Raw genomic sequence first — 24,710 nt, forward strand, 5'->3', positions numbered from 1 at the left:
CAGCAGGGTCTCAGGATACGAGGTCAATATACAAAAGTCCCAACTGTATTTTTACACATTAGCAATGAACAATTAGAATTAGAACAGTTAGACTTTTAAAATATGAAACTTAAAATATCATTTACAATACATTTGAAATGTATTATATGAAAATGTATTATGAGAATGAAATACTTAAGTATAAATCTAATAAAGTATACGCAGAATCTATAAGTTGAAAACCACAAGACACTGATAAATCAAATAAGCTTAAATAAATAGATACCAATTTTTTTGTAATTTGATCTATAGATTCAATGTAATCCCAATTAAAATCCCAGCCAGCTCTTTTTGTAGAGATCTAGAAAGTGATTCTTAAATTTATATTTAGATGCAAATAAACTATAATAGGCAAAAGAATTATGAAAAAGAGAATCATAGTACGTAGTTTCAAGACTTACTATAAAACTACAGTATGGTATTAGGGAAGGACAGACACATAGGTCAATGGAACAGAATAGAGAGGCCAAAGAATAGTCAACTGAATTTTTTTTTTTTTACAAAGGTGCAAAGGCAATTCAACAAAGAAAGGGTAGTCTTTTCAACAAATAGTGCTGGAACAATTAAATATGCAAGAAAATGAGCTTTCACATATTTCTCACAGCTAATTCAAAGATTAACTCAAAATGGATCATAGACTGAAATACAAAATGAAAAACTATAAAATTTCTAGGGGAAAGTCTGTGTGACTTTGGATTTGGCAAGGAAGTTTAAGATATAGTACCAAAAGCATGATCCATAAAAGAAAAAAATGATAAATTCAACTTTATGAGAATTCATATCTTTTGTCTATAGGAGACAGCATTAAGAGAATGAAAAGACAAGCCACAGACTAGACAAAATATTTGTGAATCATGTATCTGATAAAGGTCTTGTATCCAGAATAAAGAACTCTCAAAACTCAACAATGAGAAAACAACCAATAAATTTTAAAATGGGCAAAGTATCTGAAAAGTATCATGAAAGAAAATATGCAGATGGCACGTAAACGTATGAAAAGATGTTCAACATCATTATTTAGGGAATGCTACTTAAAACCACAATGAGACAGCACTCTACACCTATTATTAGACTGCCTAAAATTTTAAAAAAAATTAAGTTACAAGTGCTCTGAGAATGTGGAGCTACTGGAATTCCCATTCATTGCTGGTGGGAATGCAAAAATGATACAGCCGCCTTGAAAAAGTTTGTCAGTTTCTTATAAAATTAAACATACATACAGCATGTGACCTGGCTCTCTCACTCCTAGATATTTACCCAAATGAATTTTTTTAAACTTCTGTTTATACAAAAATCAGTTTGCGAATGTTTACAGCAGTTTTTTCATAAATACCCCAAACTAGAAACATCTCATAACAGGTGAACGTGTAAACTAACTGTGGTAACATCCATGCAATGGAATACTACTCAGCAATGGAAAAGAACACACTGCTGACACATGCAGTAACTTAAATGAATCTTAGAGGCATCACACTGCATCAGACAAAAAAGTGTACATATCGTTTGATTCCATTTATATGACAGTATACAAAAGGCAAAACTATAAGGATGGAAAACAGATCAGTTATTTCCATGGGTTGGGATGGGAGGAGGGGTTGACTAGAAAGAGACAGCACAAGGGAATATGGGGGATGATGGAACTGTTCCATATGGTACTCTGTTGGTGGATACACAACTCTACGTATTTATCAGTTCCTGTAGAATTGTACACAACAGTTATTTTTACTGTATGCAAATTAAAAAAAAAATCAACCAGGACCTAAGGATGTACGCAGACTATGACAACAGATCTAGTTGTATTACACGTGAATGACATAACTGCACTGTAGGAGGTAGGAGAAAACATGTAAATGGATGTTGTAAGAGTAAAGTAAAGACAAAAAGAACTGTACAAAAGCATTGTACTCTAGTTGATTTTTTTCTTTAATTGGGGTATAGTTGTTTTACGATGTTGTGTTAGTTTCTACTGTACAGCAAAGTGAAGTGGAGTTCCCTGTGCTATACAGCAGGTTCTCATTAGTTCTCTATTTTATACATAGTAGTGTATATATGTCAATCCCAATCTCCCAATTCATCTGAGGTTTTTTTATTTTCTTGCAGGCGTTATGGTCTAGCAGTTGTGAAGCTACTTTACATATATATACCTTTTGTGTACATATACACTTTATATATATATATATACTAGGGTTGAACACATAAGTAAATATATTATAGATAATGAGCCCAGTTTTTAACTGTCAGAGATTGAGTCAAAGGGGAAATGCTAGGACTAATCCTGTGAGTATTGGATTAGAGTCAGAGGTATCAGTATGAATCAGTATGAATGTATGCATAAATATACATATATACACAGATTGATAGACATAGGAATATACTTATTGTAGAGCTATGTGTGTATGCATGGGTTAGTAGACTTCATATATTTCCTTGCTCTGTTCACTGAGAGGACCTAGAAGCAGTGATATCCCAGTAGCCATGAGCAACCTACTATCCAGATTTGGGTTTCTAAATAGCACCCTCCAATAAAAGGGACCAGGGCATAACAGTAGTATTGGATTATAACCCAGAGAATAAATATCCACAAGCCCATGCTGATATGAATAAATAACTGAATAAATAAATCGGGGGAGAAGGAACAAGTCTTCTGTACAGAAGAATTCCAAGTAATAAATGTGGAAGGAATAAGGGAAATAGCAAAACACCATTAGAACATCACAGTAGTAATTGCTCCAGAGAAGATGCACCAAAGAATGTTAAAATTAGCAGGCAAAACTTTTAAGAAAAAACAAAATATTTAGCTCAAAATGTCTCCCCAAATATTTACTGGTTATAAAGGGAAAAATAGTAACTTCACAATGGAGAAACCTGACAGACAACACGTTAACTAAGTCATCAAGGCTAGCATCAGTGATAAGGTACTGATACTTCGTATCTCCTGGTGTGATGCACTGAGAATGGCACATCACCTCAGTGGTCATCAACCTCAAAATCCATAAGTAAATCTAATTATGAAAAAATAAGACACACCCAAATTGAGGGACTGTCTACAAATACCTGACCAGGACTCTTCAAAAGTGTCGAGGTCATGAAAGACAAGGCAAGACCAAGGAGTTTTCACAGATTGGAGGAGACTAAGGAGACCTAACAAGTCAATGCAGCATGGATCCTGAACCAGGATAAGAATCAGTGTAACAACCAGTGATATTTGAGTACCGTCTGTAGTTTAGCTGATACTGTCCCAGCGTTAATTTCTTAGTTTCCATAATTGTAAGTCTAAGAGTACTCACAAACATAGAAAACAAATTTACGATTACCAAAGGGGGGCAGGGAGGGACAAACTAGGAGTATGGGATTAACAGATACAAACTACTATACATAAAATAGATAAGCAACAAGGATTTACTGTATAGTCCCAGGAATTATACCCAATATCTTGTAATAACCTATAATGGAATGTAAACTGCAAAAAAACCCTACCCAAATCACTATGTTGTACACCCAAAACTAGCACAACATTGTAGATCAGCTGTACTTCAATAAAATAAAGTATTTCAAAATAAGAAGGGCTTTTTGTGTGCAACACATACACAAAGGAAAAATAATAAGTGTTCTGTGGTGAAAGGTTAGAAGTGACTGGTTTAAATGAAGAAACGTGAAGAGCAGAATGGGCCTTCGTTGGTAATAAGCCACGCTTCCATTTTAGAGCTGGTTAACTGAGAGGTTAGGGGACTCAGCCAAGGACACAATATTGCAGCTGTAGGGACAGGACTAGGACCCGGGTTTTCTGGCTCCTTATGTACCACTTTTTCCATCCCATTCCCTGCCTCTCTGCTCCGGGGGAGGATTTTCCTGTAACTGTTTTGATAATACTGTTTCTGCTTTGCGTGTTTCCTTAAGTAGATGTCATAGTCCTGGTTAGATATCTTGTTGAGTCAAATATCCCATGTGTTCCCTGTTATGGGTGTCTGTTTGAATCATGTCTACCCTCCAGGTGATGGCTTATGTATTTGTCTTATTCTTTTTTATTTTTTTTGACTTTATAATCAAATTTATTAATACCCTCTGGAAATAAGAAAATATTACACATTTACACAATGAAGGATAAAGGCCTTTCTAATCTACAGACACACAGACATACAGAGACCGATAAAGAGGACTTATAGCTTGGATTCTAAAATTTCAGTCACATGTCAAGAGTAAATGCAGAAACCCCAAATCTCACCAGTCCTGGTATGAAAGAGTTGTTTTCCCTCCCAGTGGGCAAAGGACTCAATTGATTTGGGCTCAAAATTGTATTTGTCGGGCTTTCCTGGTGGCGCAGTGGTTGAAAGTCCGTCTGCCGATGCAGGGGACACGGGTTCGTGCCCCGGTCCTGGAAGATCCCACATGCCACGGAGCGGCTGGGCCCGTGAGCCATGGCCGCTGAGCCTGCGCGTCCGGAGCCTGTGCTCCGCAACGGGAGAGGCCACAACAGTGAGAGGCCCGCGTACCATAAAAAAAAAAAAAAAATTGTATTTGTCTTATTCTTTTCAGCAGAAACTGGAGACGAGCAAAAGGCCTCCATCTGGAACTTCCACTACCTCCAAAAGCACCTCCCCCACGCTCACGCCTTCACCTTCTCCCAAAGCGCAGGCAGCCGAGTCCTCCGTGTCCTCCTCCTCATCCCACCGGCAGTCCAAGAGCAGCGGGGGCTCCAGCAGCGGCACCATCACTGATGAGGGTGAGTCCCCCAGGTCCTGAAAGCCCACCCTTTCCTCTTCACCATGGTAACCTAGCAGCTGCCCTTCTTTGCTATAGCCATCCTAGGTCAGGTGTTTCATCATTTTTTCAGTCAAACAAAAACGCCTGTCTTTCCCCTTCCCTGATTCTACCTTGTATTTTTGTCTTCACTGAGCTTACATACCTGAAAGGTGTCTAGTAGGTTTTGAATGTAGGCCAGTTTTGTTTATATATACAAACAAACACCCGTAGAACTGCTTCTCCAGCCCCAGTTATGTACCTTTCCCTGAACCTTGTACAGATCAGAATTCTGTCAGTTGCAAGGGATGGAATCTCCAGTCAAACTGATTTAAGCAAAAACAATACCAAAAACTGATAATTTGTTGGCTCATATAATGGAAATATCTAGGATGTTCTTCAGGTGTGTCTGGATCCAGGTGCTTAGGGAGTGTTTCTCTCCGTGTCTCAGGTAAGGTCTCTTCAAGTAGTGGCAAGGATACACCCAGCAGCTTCATGCTTACTTCTTCTTCCTACTAACTTAGCAACTCCAGCAGAAAGAGTGCTACTTCCTTAGTAGGTACAGCAAAATCCCAGGGGTAAAGGTCATTGTCCTGTCTTGGCTATATTTGTAACAACTTGGGTTGTTTGCCCATCCTTGACTATCTCTGTGTCCCCAAGGGTGGAGTGTGTCTGCCTTTGGAGCCAGGGTTGGGGTCAGGTCTGTGTGGATTGGGAGAGGGAGAGAAGTAGCTCCTCAGAGGAGAATGGAAGTGGATGGAGGGCAAGCAAAAGCAGGAGGTGTAACCAGGAGAACGTTGGAAGTTGCATGAGTGGGGATGATGAGGAAAGGAAGGTGGACCGGGCGGCCGGGCAGGAGTGGAGGCTGTGCAGTGAGGCCCCAGATAAAGATGTGAAGATATAAAAGATAAAGGAGAGACGAAGCTCATCCTTTACAACTGCCCTCTGGTGGCTCCTGGGAGCAGGGATGGGGGAGGAGGGAGCAGGGCTTTGGTGAGAGATGGGTCCCAGGCAGGTGAAAATCAAGGAGTATAAATCAGAGAGGGGAGGAAACTCTCATTGTGTGTGTGGTCCTCACAAGTGCATTTGCAGGCATCTTGCTGCAGCTACTGGGAGGGAGTGCAGAGCAGGTTCTGCCCAGCAAGTGATAAGTTGAAATCAACTGCACAGGCTATGGTCTGTACTGAGTTGATAAATGTACACTGCCATTGGCATCCACTTTTTTGGGGGCTGCTTTTATTGTTTTGTGATATCTAGTGCAATCGTTTATAAAAGCTTCAGAGATTCACTAGCAACCCCATTCCTCCCTAAATGTTTTCTCTTTTTTATATAATATTTTTTTCTTTTCTTTTTTTTTTTTTTGGCCACACCATGTGGCTTGTGGGGTCTTAGTTCCCCAACCAGGGATTGAACCTAGGCCCTTGGCAGTGAGAGCGTGGAGTCCTAACCACTGGACCACCAAGGAATTCCCCCTAACTGTGTTTTCTGTGTGGAGTCTTAATTTCCCTACCCATGAACTCTCCCGCCTCAGAAGCTTTCAGGAATCTAAACTCCTACAGGTTCAGTTTGGGATTTGTACGCCACCTTTTTCCAAAAAAGAGTTGAGACAGTCATCAGAATGCACTGTCTATGCCCACTTTGCTCCCCTCTCATTCATTATTAAAAAAAGGTTTGCAAAGCCTAGTTGGGATAAAAACAGGAGGACCTGACAGCAAATTCTTTTTAGATTACCTTCTCTGGCTTACAAGGCCTAGTTTTCCCTCCTGGGGTTCCTGGGTCCCGAGGCAGCCAGACCCTTGTCCTTCAGGCATTAGATTATCACAGACCAGAGCCTGCAGTCTATCCCCAAATAGCCATTCTTTATGATATTTTTGTGGGAAATCTGTAGCCTCAGTCAAGGACTGCATGCAAGCCTTTGCCCTGCTCATCCTCCCTCCTGTGTCCGTCTGTTCATTCCTCCTGGAGGAAGTGGTGGGGCGGTGACAACGTGGCCTTCTCAGCCTCACATTCCTTCTATGAAGGTGACTGGGGCAGGCCCTGGGTGCTGTAACCTGTGCCAGTGTCAGCATAACTCATCAACAGGCTGGGGAATTCAGATACATTCCACATAATAACATTAAATGATTGTAACGCAAGGTGGGATCAAACGTGTGTTATCAGCAAGGCACGAAGCACCATGGCAGGCTTCACTGAAGAGTGGCCCTCGAGCTGGGCCAGGAGGACTGAGAAGAGTCGGGGGCTGGGAGCCGGGAGCCGGGAATGGTGGCCCAGAGCCTATTGTTACATTTGTAGGAAACAGTTGAGCTGGCAATTAAACACAGCTGTTTAAAGTCAAATTACAACAACAAAAATATGTGTTAAAAAAAGACAGGGACTTCCCCAGTGGTCCAGTGGTTAAGACTCCATGCTTCCAATGCAGGGGGTGTGGATTCGATCCCTGGTTGGGGAATTAAATCCCACATACTATATTGTGCGGCCAAAAAGTTGTAAAAAATAAAAATAAAAATGCTTAAAAAAAAGAAGACAAAAAAAAAGTCAAACTGCATGAACTTATAATTAAGCTGATTATGTTACATGTAAAGGTATGTGGCATTTAAAACAAAATATATTATTTACTAATTTTTAGTGCGTTTTACTAATACCTGTTCTCTTAAGGTTCTTTATGTCTCTTTTATCTACGTGGTGGGAATACTGTGTATTGATGTGTTACTGCTGTGCATCTTTCCCAATTCCACTTCCAGGAACATGATGTTGGTAGGTTGAAATTGACCACACTGGGGGCATTTACACCATGGAAATCAGCAAATACCCACTAGGGCTTGACTTAATGTTTTAAAGAGCATCTGGATGTCATCTAGACAGTGACAGAGACCATGTTAATTATACAGGTTAAACTTTAACTGTTTAACCTGTTATATTGAAAATAACATTAAAAATTGAGAAAATATTCTTCAAGGTTTTGAAAAGCATTATCTGATTCAGCAAAGTTGCTCACATGAAGTTCCAACGTATGTCTTCATTATTTCATTTCATCTCACATGTTCACGTAAACGGAAGCATTAGTGAGCCTTCATGTAGGAGCTACACTCATTGGCTATGTCTTCAAGAGTAAGGCAAAAATCAATGAAGGCATTCAGCGAGACGCCTGAAATGCAGTGAAGGCATTGGCTATATGGAATTTATAATACAGAGCATTGTGTAATTTATTATTATATGTAAATTGTGCACACACATCCTTAAATCAGTAAAATCATGTACTTATATACGTGTGTACATTCCCCCTCCCAGAAATCCAGTTGTTAAACATTTACCAGCACACAGATGTAGAGAGAAACTCGTGGAGGGAATGACAGCAGCAAAGCATGATAGGTGTCATGAACCTATAATAGATTATGTATGGATTGGGACTCGTTTCATCTCATACATCCTAGTTCATTAGCACCTCTTCTGTGAAGCCTATCCGGTCCCTTGGGCTGGTCAGCTGTCCTCTCTGTCCCCAGATCCCCTTATTCATGCCCTTCACCATATACTCATCACCAGTGGGAGAAGTGGCAGAGCAGTGTGTGTAGCAGAAGCCTGGTAGCTAAACCACTGTGTTTGAATCCTTGCTGTGCCATGGACTAGTGGTGTGACCTCACCCGAGATATGGTACCCAGCTTTCTGTGCCTTCCTCATCTGTAAGTGGGGACAGTAAGAGGGTCTACCTCATGGGGTTGTTAAGAGGAGATGCATCCTCCATACAGGGTGCCTGACAGTGAGCACTGTGCATCAGCTGTCATCCTCTTCATTATATCTTCCCAGCTACACTGAGTTCCTTCACAGCATGGACGTTTCCATCCTTGCATTCCCAGCACGTAGTAGGCACAGTAGTAGCCACTGTTGAATGATGAATGAGTGAATAAAAGGACCTCTGACCTCCTAACCTCCAGTCCACTCTTCTGTAAGCTGCCCTTGCTGCCCCAGGACCTTTGCACTTGGCTGTTCTCACTGCCTGGATGCTGCCTGGTGCTCTTTGCCTTGATATCTGCACAGCTCACTCCTTCATTTACTGTTCAAATATCTCCTTCTGAGATGCCTTCCCTGACCACCCTCTATAAAACAACATTCTCACATCCCCTGTCAACCTCCCCCACCCTGCTCTGTTCTTCCTCATTGCCTTGAGCCTGACAGCCTGCTTATGGTCTGCTTTGGTCCCTATTGAGCCCTCAGTGCCTAGTCTGATAAATCCTTATCGAATGTGTGAAGGAATGTTTCTTAAAGCCCCCACAGATGCTTCTTTTGTCTCCTTCTTTATCTTCCCTGCTCTGATAACTTGATACTCAAAATCTTCTGTTTTCCCCTAGTCTGTGCCCATCTGGCTCTGCTGTTCCATTCAGACACGCCCTTCCTTCAGGAAGCCCACAGCCTCCAAACGCTTGAGGCAAACCTTGACTCTGGTCTGAAGCCCACCTACCTGTTCTCTCCAGTTCTTTCTCTGTCTAGCTGAGGACTGCTGGCATTAGTGTTTACTGCAGCTGTAGCTAACAACAGTCAAGAAATCATAATTAAAAATTGTTCTGGGACAGACGGGAGGGTTTTAGTCCCAGCAGCTAGAACTCCAAGAACTTGATGGTCCCGCCATTGGAGAGTCAGCCATTGGAGCCTGGCCATGAACTGCCCCCCCCATCTTCTGTCTTCATAGCCCAATCTGGGGTTTTGACAAATGCTGAGAGCCTGCCCTAAGGGAAGAGTATGGTCAACAGGTGGCCTGGGACCCACCTTCAGCTTCATCCCCAGGAACACAGCTTAGATCTGCTTTCTGTGTTGGGGTTTCTGGTAGAATTTCGAAATAAGATTACCACTGTTTTATGAAAGTTTGAAGATCACTCTTGATACATTTTACCAAATGCTAAAATATCTTATTTTACATTCTTTCCCTCTTGAAGATGAACTGACTGGCATCCTTAAGAAATTATCACTTGAGAAATATCAGCCCATTTTTGAGGAGCAAGAGGTAAGGATGTTCTTTTTTGTTTTGTTTTGTTTTGTTTTTTTTTTGCAGTACACGGGCCTCTCACTGTTGTGGCCTCTCCCGTTGCGGAGCACAGGCTCCGGACGCGCAGGTCCAGCAGCCATGGCTCACGGGCCCAGCCGCTCCGCGGCATGTGGGATCTTCCAGGACCGGGGCACGAACCCGTGTCCCCTACATCGGCAGGCGGACTCTCAACCACTGCGCCACCAGGGAAGCCCAGGATGTTCTTTTTGAATGTCAGTTTATATCTTACCATAAAACAGTTGTCTAAATATGTAGGTTGTCATCCTATAAGCCTAGATTGATCTTTTTCACTGAGATAGCTGAGGAAATAGAATTCTTGTTCAGCACATTTGGTTCAGTTCATAACAGTGAAATCCTGGGGACCTTATGACTTGTTTTATTATAATAGAATTTTATAATTTTGACCTCTGCTCTCTCTAGTAAAGTTTGTTTCTGTCCTTTTAGTTGAAGAGGATTGCCTGGCAGGTTCTTAGGTTTAAAGCAGGTAAAAAAGCAAATCCTAATGAATCTGTGTTCAGTATCTGGATGTAAATAGTCTGTGTTAGTCTAAGAGAGTTCCTATTTGCTTTAAAGCACTCACAATCACATTTTTAAAAATTACTGTTCTGCAGTTTGGCAGTTTCTCAAAATGTTTAGCAGAGTTACCTTATGACCCAGAAATCCCTCTCCCAGGTATATACCCAAGATAACTGAAAGCATGTGTTCACACAGAGTGTTCATAGCAGCACTATTCATAGTAGCCAAAAAGTGGAAACGACCCAGTTGCCCCTCAGTTGATGAATGAATAAATAAGATGTGTTATCTCTATACCATGGAATGTAGCTAGGCCATGAAAAAGAAGGAAATGCTGATACACACTACAACATGGATGAGCCTTGAAAACACTGTGCTAAGTGAAAGAAGTTAGTCACAAAAGGCCACATATGGTATGACTCCATTTATATACAGTGTCCAGAATAGGCAAATCTATAGAGACAGACAGTAGATTAGTGGTTGCCAGGGAATGTGGGGAGGATAGAATGGGAGTGATTGCTAATGAGTATGGGTTTTCTTTTTGGGGTGATGAAAATGTTCTAAAATTAAGTGTGGTGACGGTTGCATAACTCTGTACTAAAAATCTTTGAATTGCACACTTTAAATGGGTGAATTGTATGGTAGGTGAATTACGTCTCAGTAAGATGTTAAAATTTTTACTGTTGGCCAAATAAAACTCCTCAGTGGGCCCATTAGCCACCAGGGTGTAATCACTGGCTTAGAAGATTCTGGTGCCCAGTTTAGTACATGACAACTGTCATAGTTACGAGAGTCATTCATTGTCTCCAGCAAGCTTGAGACGCAGTTGAGGAGTTTGTTTTGTTTGTTTTTTTTGGAGGGGGTAATACACAGTATATTGGCATTCAAAGTAAATACAGCAGATCATGTTTAAATTTAAAAGGGTCTGCCTCCGAATAAAAGCCAAAAGCCATTATAAAAAAAAGGCATTGTGGTTGTGAAGAAAATCCAGTCTCTATAAAAATAATTCAAGCTAAATTATGGCAAGAGAAATGTTCCTCACTGGGCAGATGAACTCAACCTAGTCAGTTTGATTTAAATATTATTTAACATTTTCTCTATTATTTGAGAAGGCAGAATTATTTGGTCATTAGAATCTTATCTAATTCATAAATTCCAAAATCTGAGGAGTTTGTATTTTTGTTCAAGAAACAGTAAGGAGTGCTGTGGCTTTCTTCCTTGGTTTGCTTTTCTGCCCTATCCAGCCTGTCCTTCCTGCCTCCTTGATGTCTTAAACTTCAGTGGCGATTTTTCTCATCGTCAAAAAAATCTTTACTGTTTGCTGATGGCTGCCTGCTTTTATTTTATGCGTTCCGTGCTTTCTGAGGAGCTGGGTGTGGGGTCTCTGCCACAGGTCTGGGATGGTGGGGAAGGGGAGTATCCAGCAGGGCCGGGGGCAGGTGGTTTCCATCAAAATCATGTCACCTCTTCCTTGAACCTGTTAGTGCCTTCTGATCTGTAAAGTCCCCGAGGGATTCAGGGAGCTTATCATTATCAGAGGGGCCCTCTCTGCATCTCAGGGAGAGCTTGATGTTGGATAAGGGAGCAGACCCTTCCCCACCAACTCAAACCTGGTTCAAGATTTTTTTTTAAATCCGGGAAAGTAAAGTGACTATTAAAATTTGAGATCAAGACAGGGAAGAAATTTCTCCTGGAGCTGAGGACTAGGCAGGGATGACAGAAATGTTAGAATTTCTCTGGTAAAAACCAAGGATTGAACAGCTTTGAGATGCCCTTTTTTTTTCTGGTAAAAACCAATGGCCCTTCTTTCCTTTATTGCTTCTGCTTGTTTATTTTCTCTGTCTTTCCACAGTCTGCATCTCTTTTGTCCTTGGTGGTGGGGGGGAACATGGTGAGTACTGCCATATACTCGTATTTTCTGTGCAGTATCGGATACTGTTAAAAGTGCAGCAACATTGGAATTAACTTTCTAGTAGCAAGACTTGGATTTTTTACCACTCAAGTCACCCAGATTACTGTCTCAGAGACTTCCCTTACTTGTTTCGTTTTCAGTCTTTCCAGAATGCACCTCTCCTAAAAATCCCAGGCCTAGAGCTGAGGAGAGTTCGTTTTTTTGTTTTGTTTTGTTTTTGTTTGTTTGTTTGTTTGTTATTTTATTTATTTTTGGTTGCATTGGGTCTTCGTTGCTGCGCGCGGGCTTTCTCTAGTTGTGGCGAGCGGGGGCTACTCTTCGTTGTGGTGCGTGGGCTTCTCATTGCGGTGGCTTTTTTTGTTGCAGAGCACGAGCTCTAGGCATGCGGGCTCAGTAGCTGTGGCGCACGGGCTTAGTTGCTCCGCGGCATGTGGGATCTTCCCAGACCAGGGATCGAACCCGTGTCCCCTGCATTGGCAGGCGAATTCTTAACCACTGCACCACCAGGGAAGTCCTGAGGGTTCGTTTTTAATGATGTTTTCAAATAAACTTTCAGCATAAAGCCAGGAATTGGAAGTAGTAAATCATAATTAATTCACTACTAATAAGCACTAATAGCTTGTTATCATGATAGTCTTGTTGTGGTTGGGGAAAAGAGGTGTGGCACCGAGCAGATAGTAGCAAATTCCCCTTTCTCTTCCCAGGTGGATATGGAAGCATTCCTCACGCTCACCGATGGTGACTTGAAGGAGCTGGGTATTAAGACAGATGGATCCAGGCAGCAGATTTTGGCAGCGATTTCTGAACTGAACGCAGGCAAGGTATTGTTCTCAATCTTTTTTTTTTTTTTCCTGTTTCCAACAGCTGAGAGCTTCACTAGGATCCTCGGCCCCAGTGTTCCAGGGACCTTCATGGTCTGATTTCATCTCTCCCCCACACCTGGTGGACGACAGCCCCGCTCATACACCTCTCATGACCGAAGGGTCACTACCTTTGAGTATGCCTGTTCCTTTTCGAGATCTCTCTTCCCATAAGGTGGTTTCTCCTTAGATTTGGCTAAAACATTCCCTCCGGTCATCTCACCCCACCGGGCTGGGTTTTGCCCTCCAGAGCACAGTGGAAGTTGATTAAGACAGGCCCCGGAGTCAGGCCAACCTGGGTTTGAATCCCAGCTCCTCCACTTACAGTGGCCCTGGGCAAGTCACACCCTTCTCTGAGCCTCGCTTTCTTGTCTGTAGGGTGGGGGTGATGGGCTTGCTGCCGAGACTAAAATGCTCAGCAGAGCACCTGGCACACAGAGATCTGTCAGTCAGTGTTGTTGTTGTTGTTGGCATTCTGCATTTTTGTCTAATGTTCAACTTCTGTTTCACCAGCTTTAGAGCTAAAGATTAGCAATGCCCCCACCCACCCATCCACCCACCCAAAGGCACATATGCAAAAAACAAACAAGCAAACAGAACACAAGAGAAGTGAGGCACCACTCACTCTGCAGACAGTTGTACAGTCGCTCTTGGGCTATTCACATTCCTTTGCCTTCTGTCTTTTTCCCTAACGTGGGCTGGATTTTTTTTGGTCTCTTATTCAAGCAATAACGTATAAATACTTGCATACGTGTTGCTCTTTCACACTTAGCCTAACAGCTCCCCACTTGTTGGACAATAGTGACAGGTAAAATCTGGGATTTGACCATCGTAAATAGTACCAGAATGGACATCTCTGCCTTTTTGCTTTTTCTGCTGTTGTTTTGTTCTTCAGGCTGTGTTCCACAATACAAGGTTATGTTAGCGATTGTACCATTTTATGGTTCTTCCTATATATTGCCAGGTAGGCACAGAAATATTGAACAGACCTGTAGTGACAATCTCAAGTAAATATCCATGTAACAGTTTATCATTCACAGATCACTGTGCTTACCTTTCCTCAGTTAATCCGGGAGGCCGGTACCCTCACACTCTCCTCGTGCAGCCCAGGAGCAGAGTCGGGGGCAGGGAGGGGGTCCTCCTCACTGGTTCCTGCAGCATCACACTGTGCGGTAGCAGCTCCTTCAGCCCCGCAGCCTCGCCGGGTTGGGGGCTGGTTTTTCTGCCATCGTGGTCGTCACTGTTTTGCCTGTGTGTAGGCTGTGAGGTCGTCCTTCAAAGTGATGTAGTCGGCATTGCTTCAGGCATTGCAGGTGTCTGCAAGCCTAAGCATTTTCCTGCAGGTCTTTGCTGTGTGTTCTTTCTCCTCTGCAAGTGGCCTGTTCCTAAACACTGCTCACCTGTCCTGGGACCCTTGCTGCCTCACTTTACAGGTAGGGAAGCAGAGGCTCCGAGTGGGGCAGTGAGCCCCAGCTCGGAGACCAGCACCGTTTCTGCCCTGCCCTTAGACATGAGCAGCAGAAGGTGGGCAGGTCTCGGCTGCTAGGAAGGGTTCACCTAGGGAACGGAAGCCTCAGGGTGGCTTACCACTGGTGGATCACCTGAAGCCAGCACTAAAGTCTTCAGAGCATTGATTTATTCATGAGAAATCTCCCTTTAACTGTCTGCCATGTCCCAGGCACTGTGTGGGTGTTGAGCACTGAGTATCACTCAGTGCCCAGCATTGCTCTGAGCACGTCACATCTAGTCATTCGTGTAACCCTCACGAAAGCTGCTGAGGTTGTTTCCAGTTTACAGATGAGGGAACTGAAGCACAGAGAGATCAGGGAACTTGCCTAAGATCACACAGTCTGTAAGTGGCAGAGGCAGGATTAGAACCCAGAGTTTGTGTCCTGGCCTCTCTGTTATCCTGCCCCGGTATAATCCACAGGCACGGGACAGGCAAATTGTGTTGTGAGAGCTCCTGACTTAGAGTGGGGACTGGTAAGGCAAGGGCCTGGAAGACGTCCCCGAGGAAGGGCAGGGGGGCTGCAATGTGAAGGAAGACAGGAACCACCTGGCAAAGGGGTAGAAGAAAAGTGCAGACCAGGCAGAGGGCAGCACACGTGCAAAGGCCCTGCAGTGAGAAGATGTGTGGTGCATTTAAAGAACTAAAGGAGTGGCTGGAGCATGGAGAGAAAGATGCCTGGTATGAGGGAAGGCCAGAGGGGACAGATTAAGGCGCTCAGGGTGGTTGAGGGTGACCCAGTCAAGTGTCCAAAGGCTTCGGGGTGGGGACTAGGTGAGTGATGGTAAGGAGGCTCTGGCTCAGAAGTTAGGACCCTAGCCTCCAAGGGCCAGATGTTTGAGCCAAGGGGAGGAATGAGGTGAGGAAAGCCAAGCCTAGGCCAGTCGAGAAGGACAGAAAAGATTCTAGACGTAGGGCCAGTGAGGACCTCGGAGGGCATGGGGAGACAGGAGCTAGGTGTCCCTGGAGCCTGGCCTGGCGCTTGGTAGATGGTAACCGCTAAATGCTTCTGGAACCTCTCCTCTGCCCTCAGTGGTTATGGCCTCCTTGGTCTGGAATCATAAAAAGAAAACAGACTGGGTTGGTTTGCACATCTTAGGAAACTGTCATCATCAGAGTGGATGATGTGACATCTCAAGCCCACTCCAAAGGAGGACATTTGTCTCAAAGTCTGTACAGGCTAGAACATTTTTTTCTTTAAGTTTTCTCTGAAATTCATTGCCCCCCTTCTCCTTGTTTCTGTAACAGCTTGTATCCCATACTAAGCAGGGCCCCATCAAGAGGAGCAGCCGCTGGTGGTTGTCTTAGTTTGGGCTGCATAACAAAATATCTAAACCAGGTGGCTTGTAAATGGAAATTTAATTCTCAAAGTATGGAGGCTGGAAGTCTAAGATCAGGGTGCCAGTAGTTGAGTTTGGTGAGGGTCCTATTCCAAGTTGCACAATGCCACCTTCTCATGTGTCCCCATGTGACCTATAAGAGAGAGAAGCAAATCTCTCTTATCTCTTCTTATAGGGGCACCGATGGTGTCATGGGAGCCTGACCCTCATGAGCTCACCTAATCCTAATCACCCCCCAAAGGCCCCACCCCCTAACACCATCACATTGATGGCTTAGGGTTTCAACACAGGACACAAACATTCAGCCCAATACTGTGGTCTTCTTTGGGGGCCCCAGCTGATCATCTCCCAACTGAAAGATCCAGGTGCATCCAACATGCCACGCCACCCATGTCCTCCCCACAGGTAGCATCCACCCTGCAAAGTCAGGCAAACCCACGTGGAGATAGGTGTAAGGGGAAGGGGCCGAGCTGAACTAATCGCTGGAGAATGGCCCTATTATTCAAGGGTCAGTAGTGCCAAAGTCCTGTGGAAATGAGGACTGTGTGTCAAGTGCATCTTAGAGCAAAGGTATGATTGGGAGACGTTGAATATCACAAAAGCAAGTGTATCTTCCCTACTCTAGGTTACCGTTGCAAGTCTGTGCTGGTTCTTAGAAAGAGCAAAGAACTTCTCAGGCCGAATGTGGCTTTCAATAGCTCTTTGGACGCCTGGGGCCTGGGGCCTCGGCTCTTCTGGGCTGGACCCGCCTGACCCCGACTCCTGTCTCCTTCTTGATTGCTCTAGGGCAGGAACTTCTCCTAATGTTCATCCTCTTTCTTTTGAAACTGAACCTTGGCCAAAAGAGTATCCATTGTGGCTCAAATGCTCTGTACACATTTGAAAACTCAGGACACTTGGGAGAGGAGATACCCAGCTTTCCTTGTCCCCTCACCCCCATGTCTTTCTAGCTGTGGTCCACAGCATGCTGGAGGGTTGTAGAATGAATTTAGTAGTTCATGAGTAGCATTTTAACAAGCAAAATAGAACAGAGTAGAAAATATCAATGTTCTTTGCAGGTAAGAAGGCTAAAGCTTGTTTCAGTTGTATGGATTTACATGTAACAGGGTTGTGATATAAAATATATTTCATACACAATCAAAACAGTTTGAACATTTTAGCCAAAAAAAATTTTTTAATAGATCTTTATTAGAGTATAATTGCTTCACAATACTGTGTTAGTTTCTGTTGTACAACAAAGCGAATCAGCCATATGCATGCACATGTCCCCATATCCCCTCCTTCTTGAGCCTCCCTCCCATCCTCCGTATCCCACTCCTCTAGGTCATCACAAAGCACCGAGCCAGTCTCCCTATGCTATGCTGCTGCTTCCCACCTGCCAACTCTTTTACATTCGGTAGTGTATATATGTCGATGCTACTCTCACTTTGCCCCAGCTTCACCCTCCCACCCCATGTCATCAAGTCCATTCTCTATGTCTACCTCTTTATTCCTGCCCTGCAACTACGTTCATCAGTACCATCTTCTTTTTTTTCTAGATTCCATATATATGCGTTAGCATACGGTATTTTTCTCTTTCTGACTTACTTCACTCTGTAGGTCCATCCACCTCACTACAAGTAACTCAATTTCGTTTCTTTTTATGGCTGAGTAATATTCCATTGTATATATGTGCCACATTTTCTTTATCCATTCATCTGTTGATGGACACTTAGGTTGCTTCCATGTCCTGGCTATTGTAAATAGAGCTGCAATGAACATTTTGGTACATGACTCTTTGAATTACGGTTTTCTCAGGGTATATGCCCAGTAGTGGGATTGCTGGGTCATATAGTAGTTCTATTTGTAGTTTTTTAAGGAACCTCCATACTGTTCTCCATAGTGGCTGTATCAATTTACATTCCCATCAACAATGCAAGAGTGTTCCCTTTTCTCCACACCCTCTCCAGTATTTATTGTTTCTAGATTTTTTGATGATGGCCATTCTGACCAGTGTGAGATGATATCTCATTGTAGTTTTGATTTGCATTTCTCTAATAATTAATGATGTTGAGCATTCTTTCACGTGTTTGTTGGCAATCTGTATATCTTCTTTGGAGAAATGTCTATTTAGGTCTTCTGCCCATTTTTGGATTGGGTTGTTTGTTTTTTTGTTATTGAGCTGCATGAGCTGCTTTTGACTTCTCCATCGAATCCGAATGAGATCCTTGCTGGGTAGAGTAATCTTGGTTGTAGGTTTTTCTCTTTCATCACTTTAAGTATAGGCTGCCACTCCCTTCTAGCCTGCGGAGTTTCCACTGAAAAATCAGCTGATAACCTTATGCGGATTGCTTTGTATGTTTTTTTGTTTTTCCCTTGCTGCTTTTAATATTTTTTCTTTGAATTTAATTTTTGTTAGTTTGATTAATATGTGTCTTGGTGTGTTTTTCCTAGGGTTTACCCTGTATGGGACTCTCTGTGCTTCCTGGACTTGGGTGACTATTTCCTTTCCCATGTTAGGGAAGTTTTCAACTATAATCTGTTCAAATATTTTCTCAGACCCTTTCTTTTTCTCTTCTGGGACCCATATAATTCGAATGTTGGTGCATTTAGTGTTGTCCCAGAGGTTTCTGAGGTTGTCTTCAATTCTTTTCATTCTTCCTTCTTTATTCTGCTCCTTGGCAGTTATTTCCAGCGTTTTGTCTTCCAGCTCACTTATTCGTTCTTTTGCCTCAGTTATTCTGTTATTGATTCCTTCTGGTGTATTTTTCGTTTCAGTTATCGTGTTGTTCATCTCTGTTTTTCTTTAGTTCTTTTAGATCTTTGTTAAATATTTCTTGTATTTTCTCAATCCGTGCTTCCATTCTATTTCCAAGATTCTGGATCATCTTTACTATCATTACTCTGAATTCTTTTTCAGGTAGATTGCCTATTTCCTCTTCATTTATTTGGTCTTGTAGGTTTTTACCTTGCTCCTTCATTTGTGACATATTTTTTGCCATCTCCTTTTTTTTTTTTCTCTTCAGGAGTGGGATTGTATTCCTGTTTTACTGGTTGTTTGGCCTGAGGCTTCGAGCACTGGAGTTTGTAGGCTATTGGGTAGAGTTGGATCTTGGTGCTGAGATGGGGACCTCTGTGAGACCTCACTCTGGTGAATATTCCCTAGGGTCTGAGGTTCTCTGTTAGTCCAGTGGTTTGGACTCAGAGCTCCCACCACAGGAGCTTCTGCCCGACCCCAGGCTTGCAAACCAAGATCCCGCAAGCCACATGGAGTGGCAAAAAATAAAAGGGGCGGGTTGGTGGGAGGCCTTGGCTGTGGAGGGCGGGGCCTAAGCAAGGGCGAGGTTTGGGTGGTGGGTGGGGCCAATACCCAGGACCCACAGGGCTAGAAAAGGCCCTGGGGGCTGTGGGGGGTGGGGCTTAGGCTCAAGGAACAGAAGGGACACAGGTGTGCCCCCCACCCCTGGTCTCAGAGGGCAGCGGACCTCACCTGGGAGCCCAGCAGGCTTCCTGGGCTCGAGTGGGTGGGGCAAACTCCCTCCCACCTCTCCTGTTCCTCCGGTCTGGGAGGGCCCCTCCCGCCTGCCTCTCCTGATCTCCCTGGCCTCCCTCCTATGCTCCCAAGGACCTGTTGGCCTGGACGGGGCCTTGGAGGGCAGGGGACCCACCTGGGAGCTCAGCAGGCTCCCCGGCAGCGTGGGCCAGGCGATTGCCCTCTGCTCCTCTCATGCTCTTTCCGGAGAGTCCCTCCCACCTGCCTCTCCTGATCTCCCCGGCCTCAGGGGCGCTGATCCTGTCTGGCCTCCACTTCTGCTCCCCCCTCAGTCCCCCTACGTCCTACCAGTTCACTCTCGGGTTCTTCCCGTCTCCTTGGGCGTCAGAGTCCCCCACCAGCGGCCGGCAGGCACCCTAGTTGTGGGGAGACGCTAACTCCGCATCTTCCTACACTGCCATCTTGACACCACCTCCTCAAAATTTTTTTTTTAATGAATATTCGCCCAAAACCTGGCTCAGCCATAAAAATATCAGCAAAGCAGCGTGGACCCTCAGCCTGCAAACCATTTGACTTCCAGGTGAGCCCACCCCAGTATCTGAGTTGTGATATATACTCAAGTCAGCTTATTAGTCTCTTAGTTTCAGACAAGTGCTATATTGGAGAAGGTTAAATAGAAATGATGGCCTGAGTTTCTCCTTTAGTTGGTCCTAAGCCATTGCTTCTTTCCATTCCCATTTTTTTGTGATTATTCAAAGTTGTGCATATTTGTCTTACTAAATTTGCACAGTGCCAGAAAGGCGAAAAAAACTTTCAAAGGAGTCACGATCCAACCACCCAGAGGCCAGCACTGTTCGTATTTGGTAAGATCGCTCTGCAGTGTTTTGTGCTGAATGTTTTTCTTTATGTGGCTGAGATAAATTTGGATCTATAATTTTACATTCTACTTACTTTGTTTAACAGTAAATATATGCGGTTACCCATGTCATTAAGAACTCTTTTAATATAATAAGATAAATTTGCAAGGATGTACTAAAATTATTTTTTTTTAATCCCTACTTGTTGGATATGTAGATATTCAAACTTTCTATAAATAGTGCTACAGTGAGCAACTTCGTGTATAAGGCTTTCTAATTATCTCCTCAGAATAGACATCCAAAAAAAGTGAAATTATGGAGTCAAAGAGTCTAAGTCAAGGTATATGGTACTTTGTCCTGAAATACCTTCCAGCAGGAGCCAGTGAACACCCCCACAAGCTGTGGTTATAAGTTCCAGTGTCACCCTTGCCAGCATTGGGTACTACCAATTTGCTTTTTAATTTTTATTAATTTGATAGGCCGAGAAGTATGCCTTGTGTTGGTTTGTACTTCTTTAACTACTAGATAGACTGAACATTTTTTCTACTTTTAATGGCCATTTGCTTTTTTTCCTTTTGAGAATTATCAGGCAGGTCCTTTGAAACTTGGGGGTTTTTAAAGGGCAGTTATCATTATCATCTTCAATCAGGTGTGGATGCAGGGAGTGATTATGGTTTTCATCATCTGCAGCTCCCTCCTGAAGTTAGGAAGCATAGTGTGCTGGAACCCTGTCTCGCCCTGACCTCATTTCTCAGGCAATTAAGGCTAAGGTGGTGTCTAATAATGACATGGTTTTTATCCCCTCTATTTATTTTCTAGCCCTCTGCAGTTTGCACAGTGTTACCCCGTTCATTATCTCAGGTTGAGCCTCATCACAGCCCCAGCATGTGATACCATCCCCCTTTTACAGATATAGAAACTCAGCAGCATGGGGTCATGCCTGGGACAGAGTGAGTAGTGGATTAGGGATCCGGGGTCCTCTGACCCCACCTCCCCACCTCCAATGCTCTGTCCTCTTCCCTGCTGCCTTTAGGTGTGTGTTGATGGAATCCTGATGGCACTTTCCCAGCTGTCTTGGAAGAATGACTTGGAAGGATTGTGTGAAGGGAGACTCTTCTGCCCTCCCAAGTGTCCAGGAGGCCTCATCAGCACTAGAGGTCTCTGCTTGGGGATCTGGAAAGGGCAGTCCATGCAATAAAAGAAGAGAAAGTTTAAAGTCTAGGCTCATTCGGTGGAGTTTTTTTTTTTTTTTTTTCCACTCTTGGCAGAAAACAATCTGCCTGAGATTATTCAGTTTTAATTTGCTTTACATTTTGACCACATTTATTTCTTAGTTTAAAAAATATATGTTTAATCTACACTGCTGCACTCTGAGGTCAGGATATGCCGGCCTCCTGCTGCCCACCCACAGTCCAATGTCAGCAGCAACCATCTGAGGTACAATTATCATCCTCGTTTTATAGATGAGGAAATTAAGGCCCAGAGAGATGAAGTATCTTGCTCAAGGTCACCCAGCTAGTAAATGGGAAGGTTGGGATTTGAACCCAGGCTGTGTGATTCCAGCCTCTGTTCTTCACCTCTATATATCACTGCCTCTCGCCTACATATTCAGTGAAGATGTTCTTTGGGCTTAAAAAAACATCCACATCCCCCCTCTTTTCCCATCTCAAAATATGTGTGTAAAGGGCAGCAACTAGGAGGGGGGGGTATGCAAGGATGGGGTGAGAAGTGAATCACTGTGAAGACGAATCTGTCATCTTTTGGACAAGGGGGAGTAAAGGCGGTTCAAACTCTCACTCTGTATCAGAAAGTTCGGCTCCCTCTGGAGTCCCTGGAGATATGAGGGCTGGAAAGATGCACAGGGCAGGGTAGGAGACGTCCCTTCCGGGCCGAGTGACCCAGGGCAAGTCATTCTTGCTCCCTGGGTTCTGCTGCCCTTCCTCATCTGGGAAATTGGACCCCTGCATCTTGGGGGCCTCTCCAGCCCTGGCATGCTGTGTTTGTGGGTGCTGGAGGAGATTCTGACTCAGGATGTTTTTATTAAACTCAGTACTCTTTAAATTAGGTAATTTGTTTTCCTCAAGACGCCCATGGGTTTTTCAAGTATGAGTTAAACGTTAACAGCACTGTGTCAATTGAATTAATGGTTAAAAGATTTAACAAGACTTTCTGTGTCTGTTTTCAATTTCCTCCACAGGGACGCGAGAGACAAATTTTACAGGAAACCATTCACAACTTCCACTCTTCCTTCGAGAGCAGCGCCAGCAACACCAGGGCCCCTGGAAACAACCCCTGTACGTGACCTTCCATCCTGTGGTGACCAGCGTGAGCTTTCTGAATCTCAGTACCCCCTTCACATGGCCGGTGCTCCAGCCACCATCAGACCTTCCCCATTCCCTGAAACACACTATGTTTTTGTCACACCGCTGTGCCTTAGTCCTTCTGCCTGGAACACCTGTCTTCCCTTCCCTTCTGTAGTAGTTGGTGATGCTTGTTGCTATAACAAACTCCAACACTGTAGAGACTTACTCTCCCATACAATCCAGTATGGCTGCATCCACTCGGCAGAAGCACACGGTGATTCAGGGACCCAGCTCCTTTCCTCTGTGGCTCTGCCATCCCTGGGGCCTCAGAGCCTTTGTTTCTGGCTGGCAGAGGGGAAGGGGATGGTGAAAAAGGCACAGCCATTTCTTTACTGCTTTGCTCTTAACTGCTCACGTTCCATCAGCCACTCATAGTCATGTGGCCCCACGTGTAGTCGTTGTTCAGGTAGTGGCTTCACGGCAACAGCTCTGTACTTAGATGGGGGAGCACATATTTTGGCAGAAGGTTAGCCACTCTTCCACATCTTCCCTTAGAACTTCGAACTTCGCCCTAATGGTCCAAGTCACCTATCAAATGAAGCCTTTCTCAACTCCCTTACACAGAACTAACTCCTCCAGCCTCTGGGGCTCTTACTGTTCCGTGTGATAACTCTGCTCTAGCACTTCACTGCATCTGCTGCAGACAGCGTACAACAGCTGGTCAGGATGTATATGTTGAATGCATACTTCTTTCTTGCAAAGGCAGCCTTTTATGTAGGAAAAATTGCGAGGCCCAAGGTGTGATCTTGAGGGATCCCTTTTCCTTCCTGGCCTTCAGTTTCCTTGTCTGTCGTCAGGCAAGACAATGCTCTGATATTCCACGCTGCTCACCCCACATCACAGTAGGGCTTTTCCACTTTGAGTGGGAGCAGAAGACCCTAATATATTACATTGTAGAAGGACTTGGGTACTCACATTTTCTAGGCAAAGAAGTGAAGAATTTAGAATTTCTTCTAAGGCTACATTCCTCAGAAGGGAATCAGCCTGTGTAGTTTTCTACAGTGTCATATTCTATGAAAAGGACTCTGACTTTTGAGTCTAGTAGGTTTCTGAAATGTCTTCAAGTGCATAATTCATTCGACCAGCACCGCTGGGTGCTGGGGGTGCAGAGATGAGTCAGAGCCAGTCCCCACCCTTGAGGACCTGGACAGCAAGAGAAGAAAGGAATGGTGGTCCCAGCCTCAAGGGGCAGCACGGAAGAGTGGAGAGAGCATGTGCTCTGGACTCAGGCTCAGGGTTCTGGTTCAACCCTGCAGCTAGCCAGATGTGTGGCCAGGGACGGGTAAGTTGGCACTTAGAGCCAGCGTGCGTCAAGCACTTGGTCTGTGGGACATGCGCAGTGGATAGCAGCCTTTGCAGAGTTCTCATCTTTACCATGAGCTCTACCTGGCCGTATGCTGGTCTCCTTGGGAGATGTGGCCTCTCATCTCTCCCTCCCCCAGCCATGAGTGGCCATTCACCCTCTGCTGGCTTCTAGAGGGAGTCCTGACCATGTTGCCTGGAGCCTTATCGTGTTCTCCCTCTGTCCGTTGATCCAGCGGATGCTGTTCCTCCTTCATCCTTCCATCTTCCCACCCATAAAAGCCAGCTTCCCACATGACTGGAGAGAAGAGGTTTTGTTTTAGCCATCACTGACAGACACCTTTATAAATGTTCCTCGCATCCCAGCCTTCTTTAAGGAGACACAGTCATTGAGCAACTTCTGTGTGCAGCAGCGGGAATCCGGTGTCATCTGTCCTCACCAGAAGCCTGGAGGCTGGCATGGTTTAACCTCATCCTGCACGCTGAGGAAACAGACACAGAGGACTGGAGCTGCATGCCAGTTCCCCAGCCTGGAAGGAGTAGAGCTGGCTGAGAACCAGATCTAGTGAGCTCTGAGCCCATGCTTTTGCCACCAATTCCTATAGACTCCTGGGGCTAGAGGCACCAGGGATTCTCGCTGTTTTAATGTACTCATATCTTCAGAGGCTATCGATAGGCCTAGGGTTGTTTGCCCCTGAAATACACATGGGCCCCTGAGTTAGGTGCTGTGAGGTTTTGTGCCCACTCTTTGCTGTCCTCTGGGTCTTTTCATC

General features: G+C 44.3%; 1 protein-coding gene across 1 annotated transcript in view; it reads left to right on the top strand.

Annotated features, from left to right (window-relative positions):
- ANKS6 (ankyrin repeat and sterile alpha motif domain containing 6) overlaps nt 1-24,235 on the top strand; it is a 54,291-nt gene extending 30,056 nt beyond the window's left edge. Inside the window, exons 12-16 of the mRNA XM_007461652.1 lie at nt 4,573-4,759; nt 9,702-9,769; nt 12,941-13,057; nt 22,470-22,566; nt 24,174-24,235. Coding sequence (XP_007461714.1) covers nt 4,573-4,759; nt 9,702-9,769; nt 12,941-13,057; nt 22,470-22,566; nt 24,174-24,235 — 531 coding nt within the window. The remainder of the gene's footprint in view (nt 1-4,572; nt 4,760-9,701; nt 9,770-12,940; nt 13,058-22,469; nt 22,567-24,173) is intronic.
- The last annotated feature ends 475 nt before the right edge of the window (nt 24,236-24,710 follow it).

The sequence above is a fragment of the Lipotes vexillifer genome, unplaced genomic scaffold (assembly GCF_000442215.2).
Source record: "Lipotes vexillifer unplaced genomic scaffold, Lipotes_vexillifer_v1.1 scaffold809, whole genome shotgun sequence".
NCBI classification, from domain to species: Eukaryota; Metazoa; Chordata; class Mammalia; order Artiodactyla; family Lipotidae; genus Lipotes; species Lipotes vexillifer.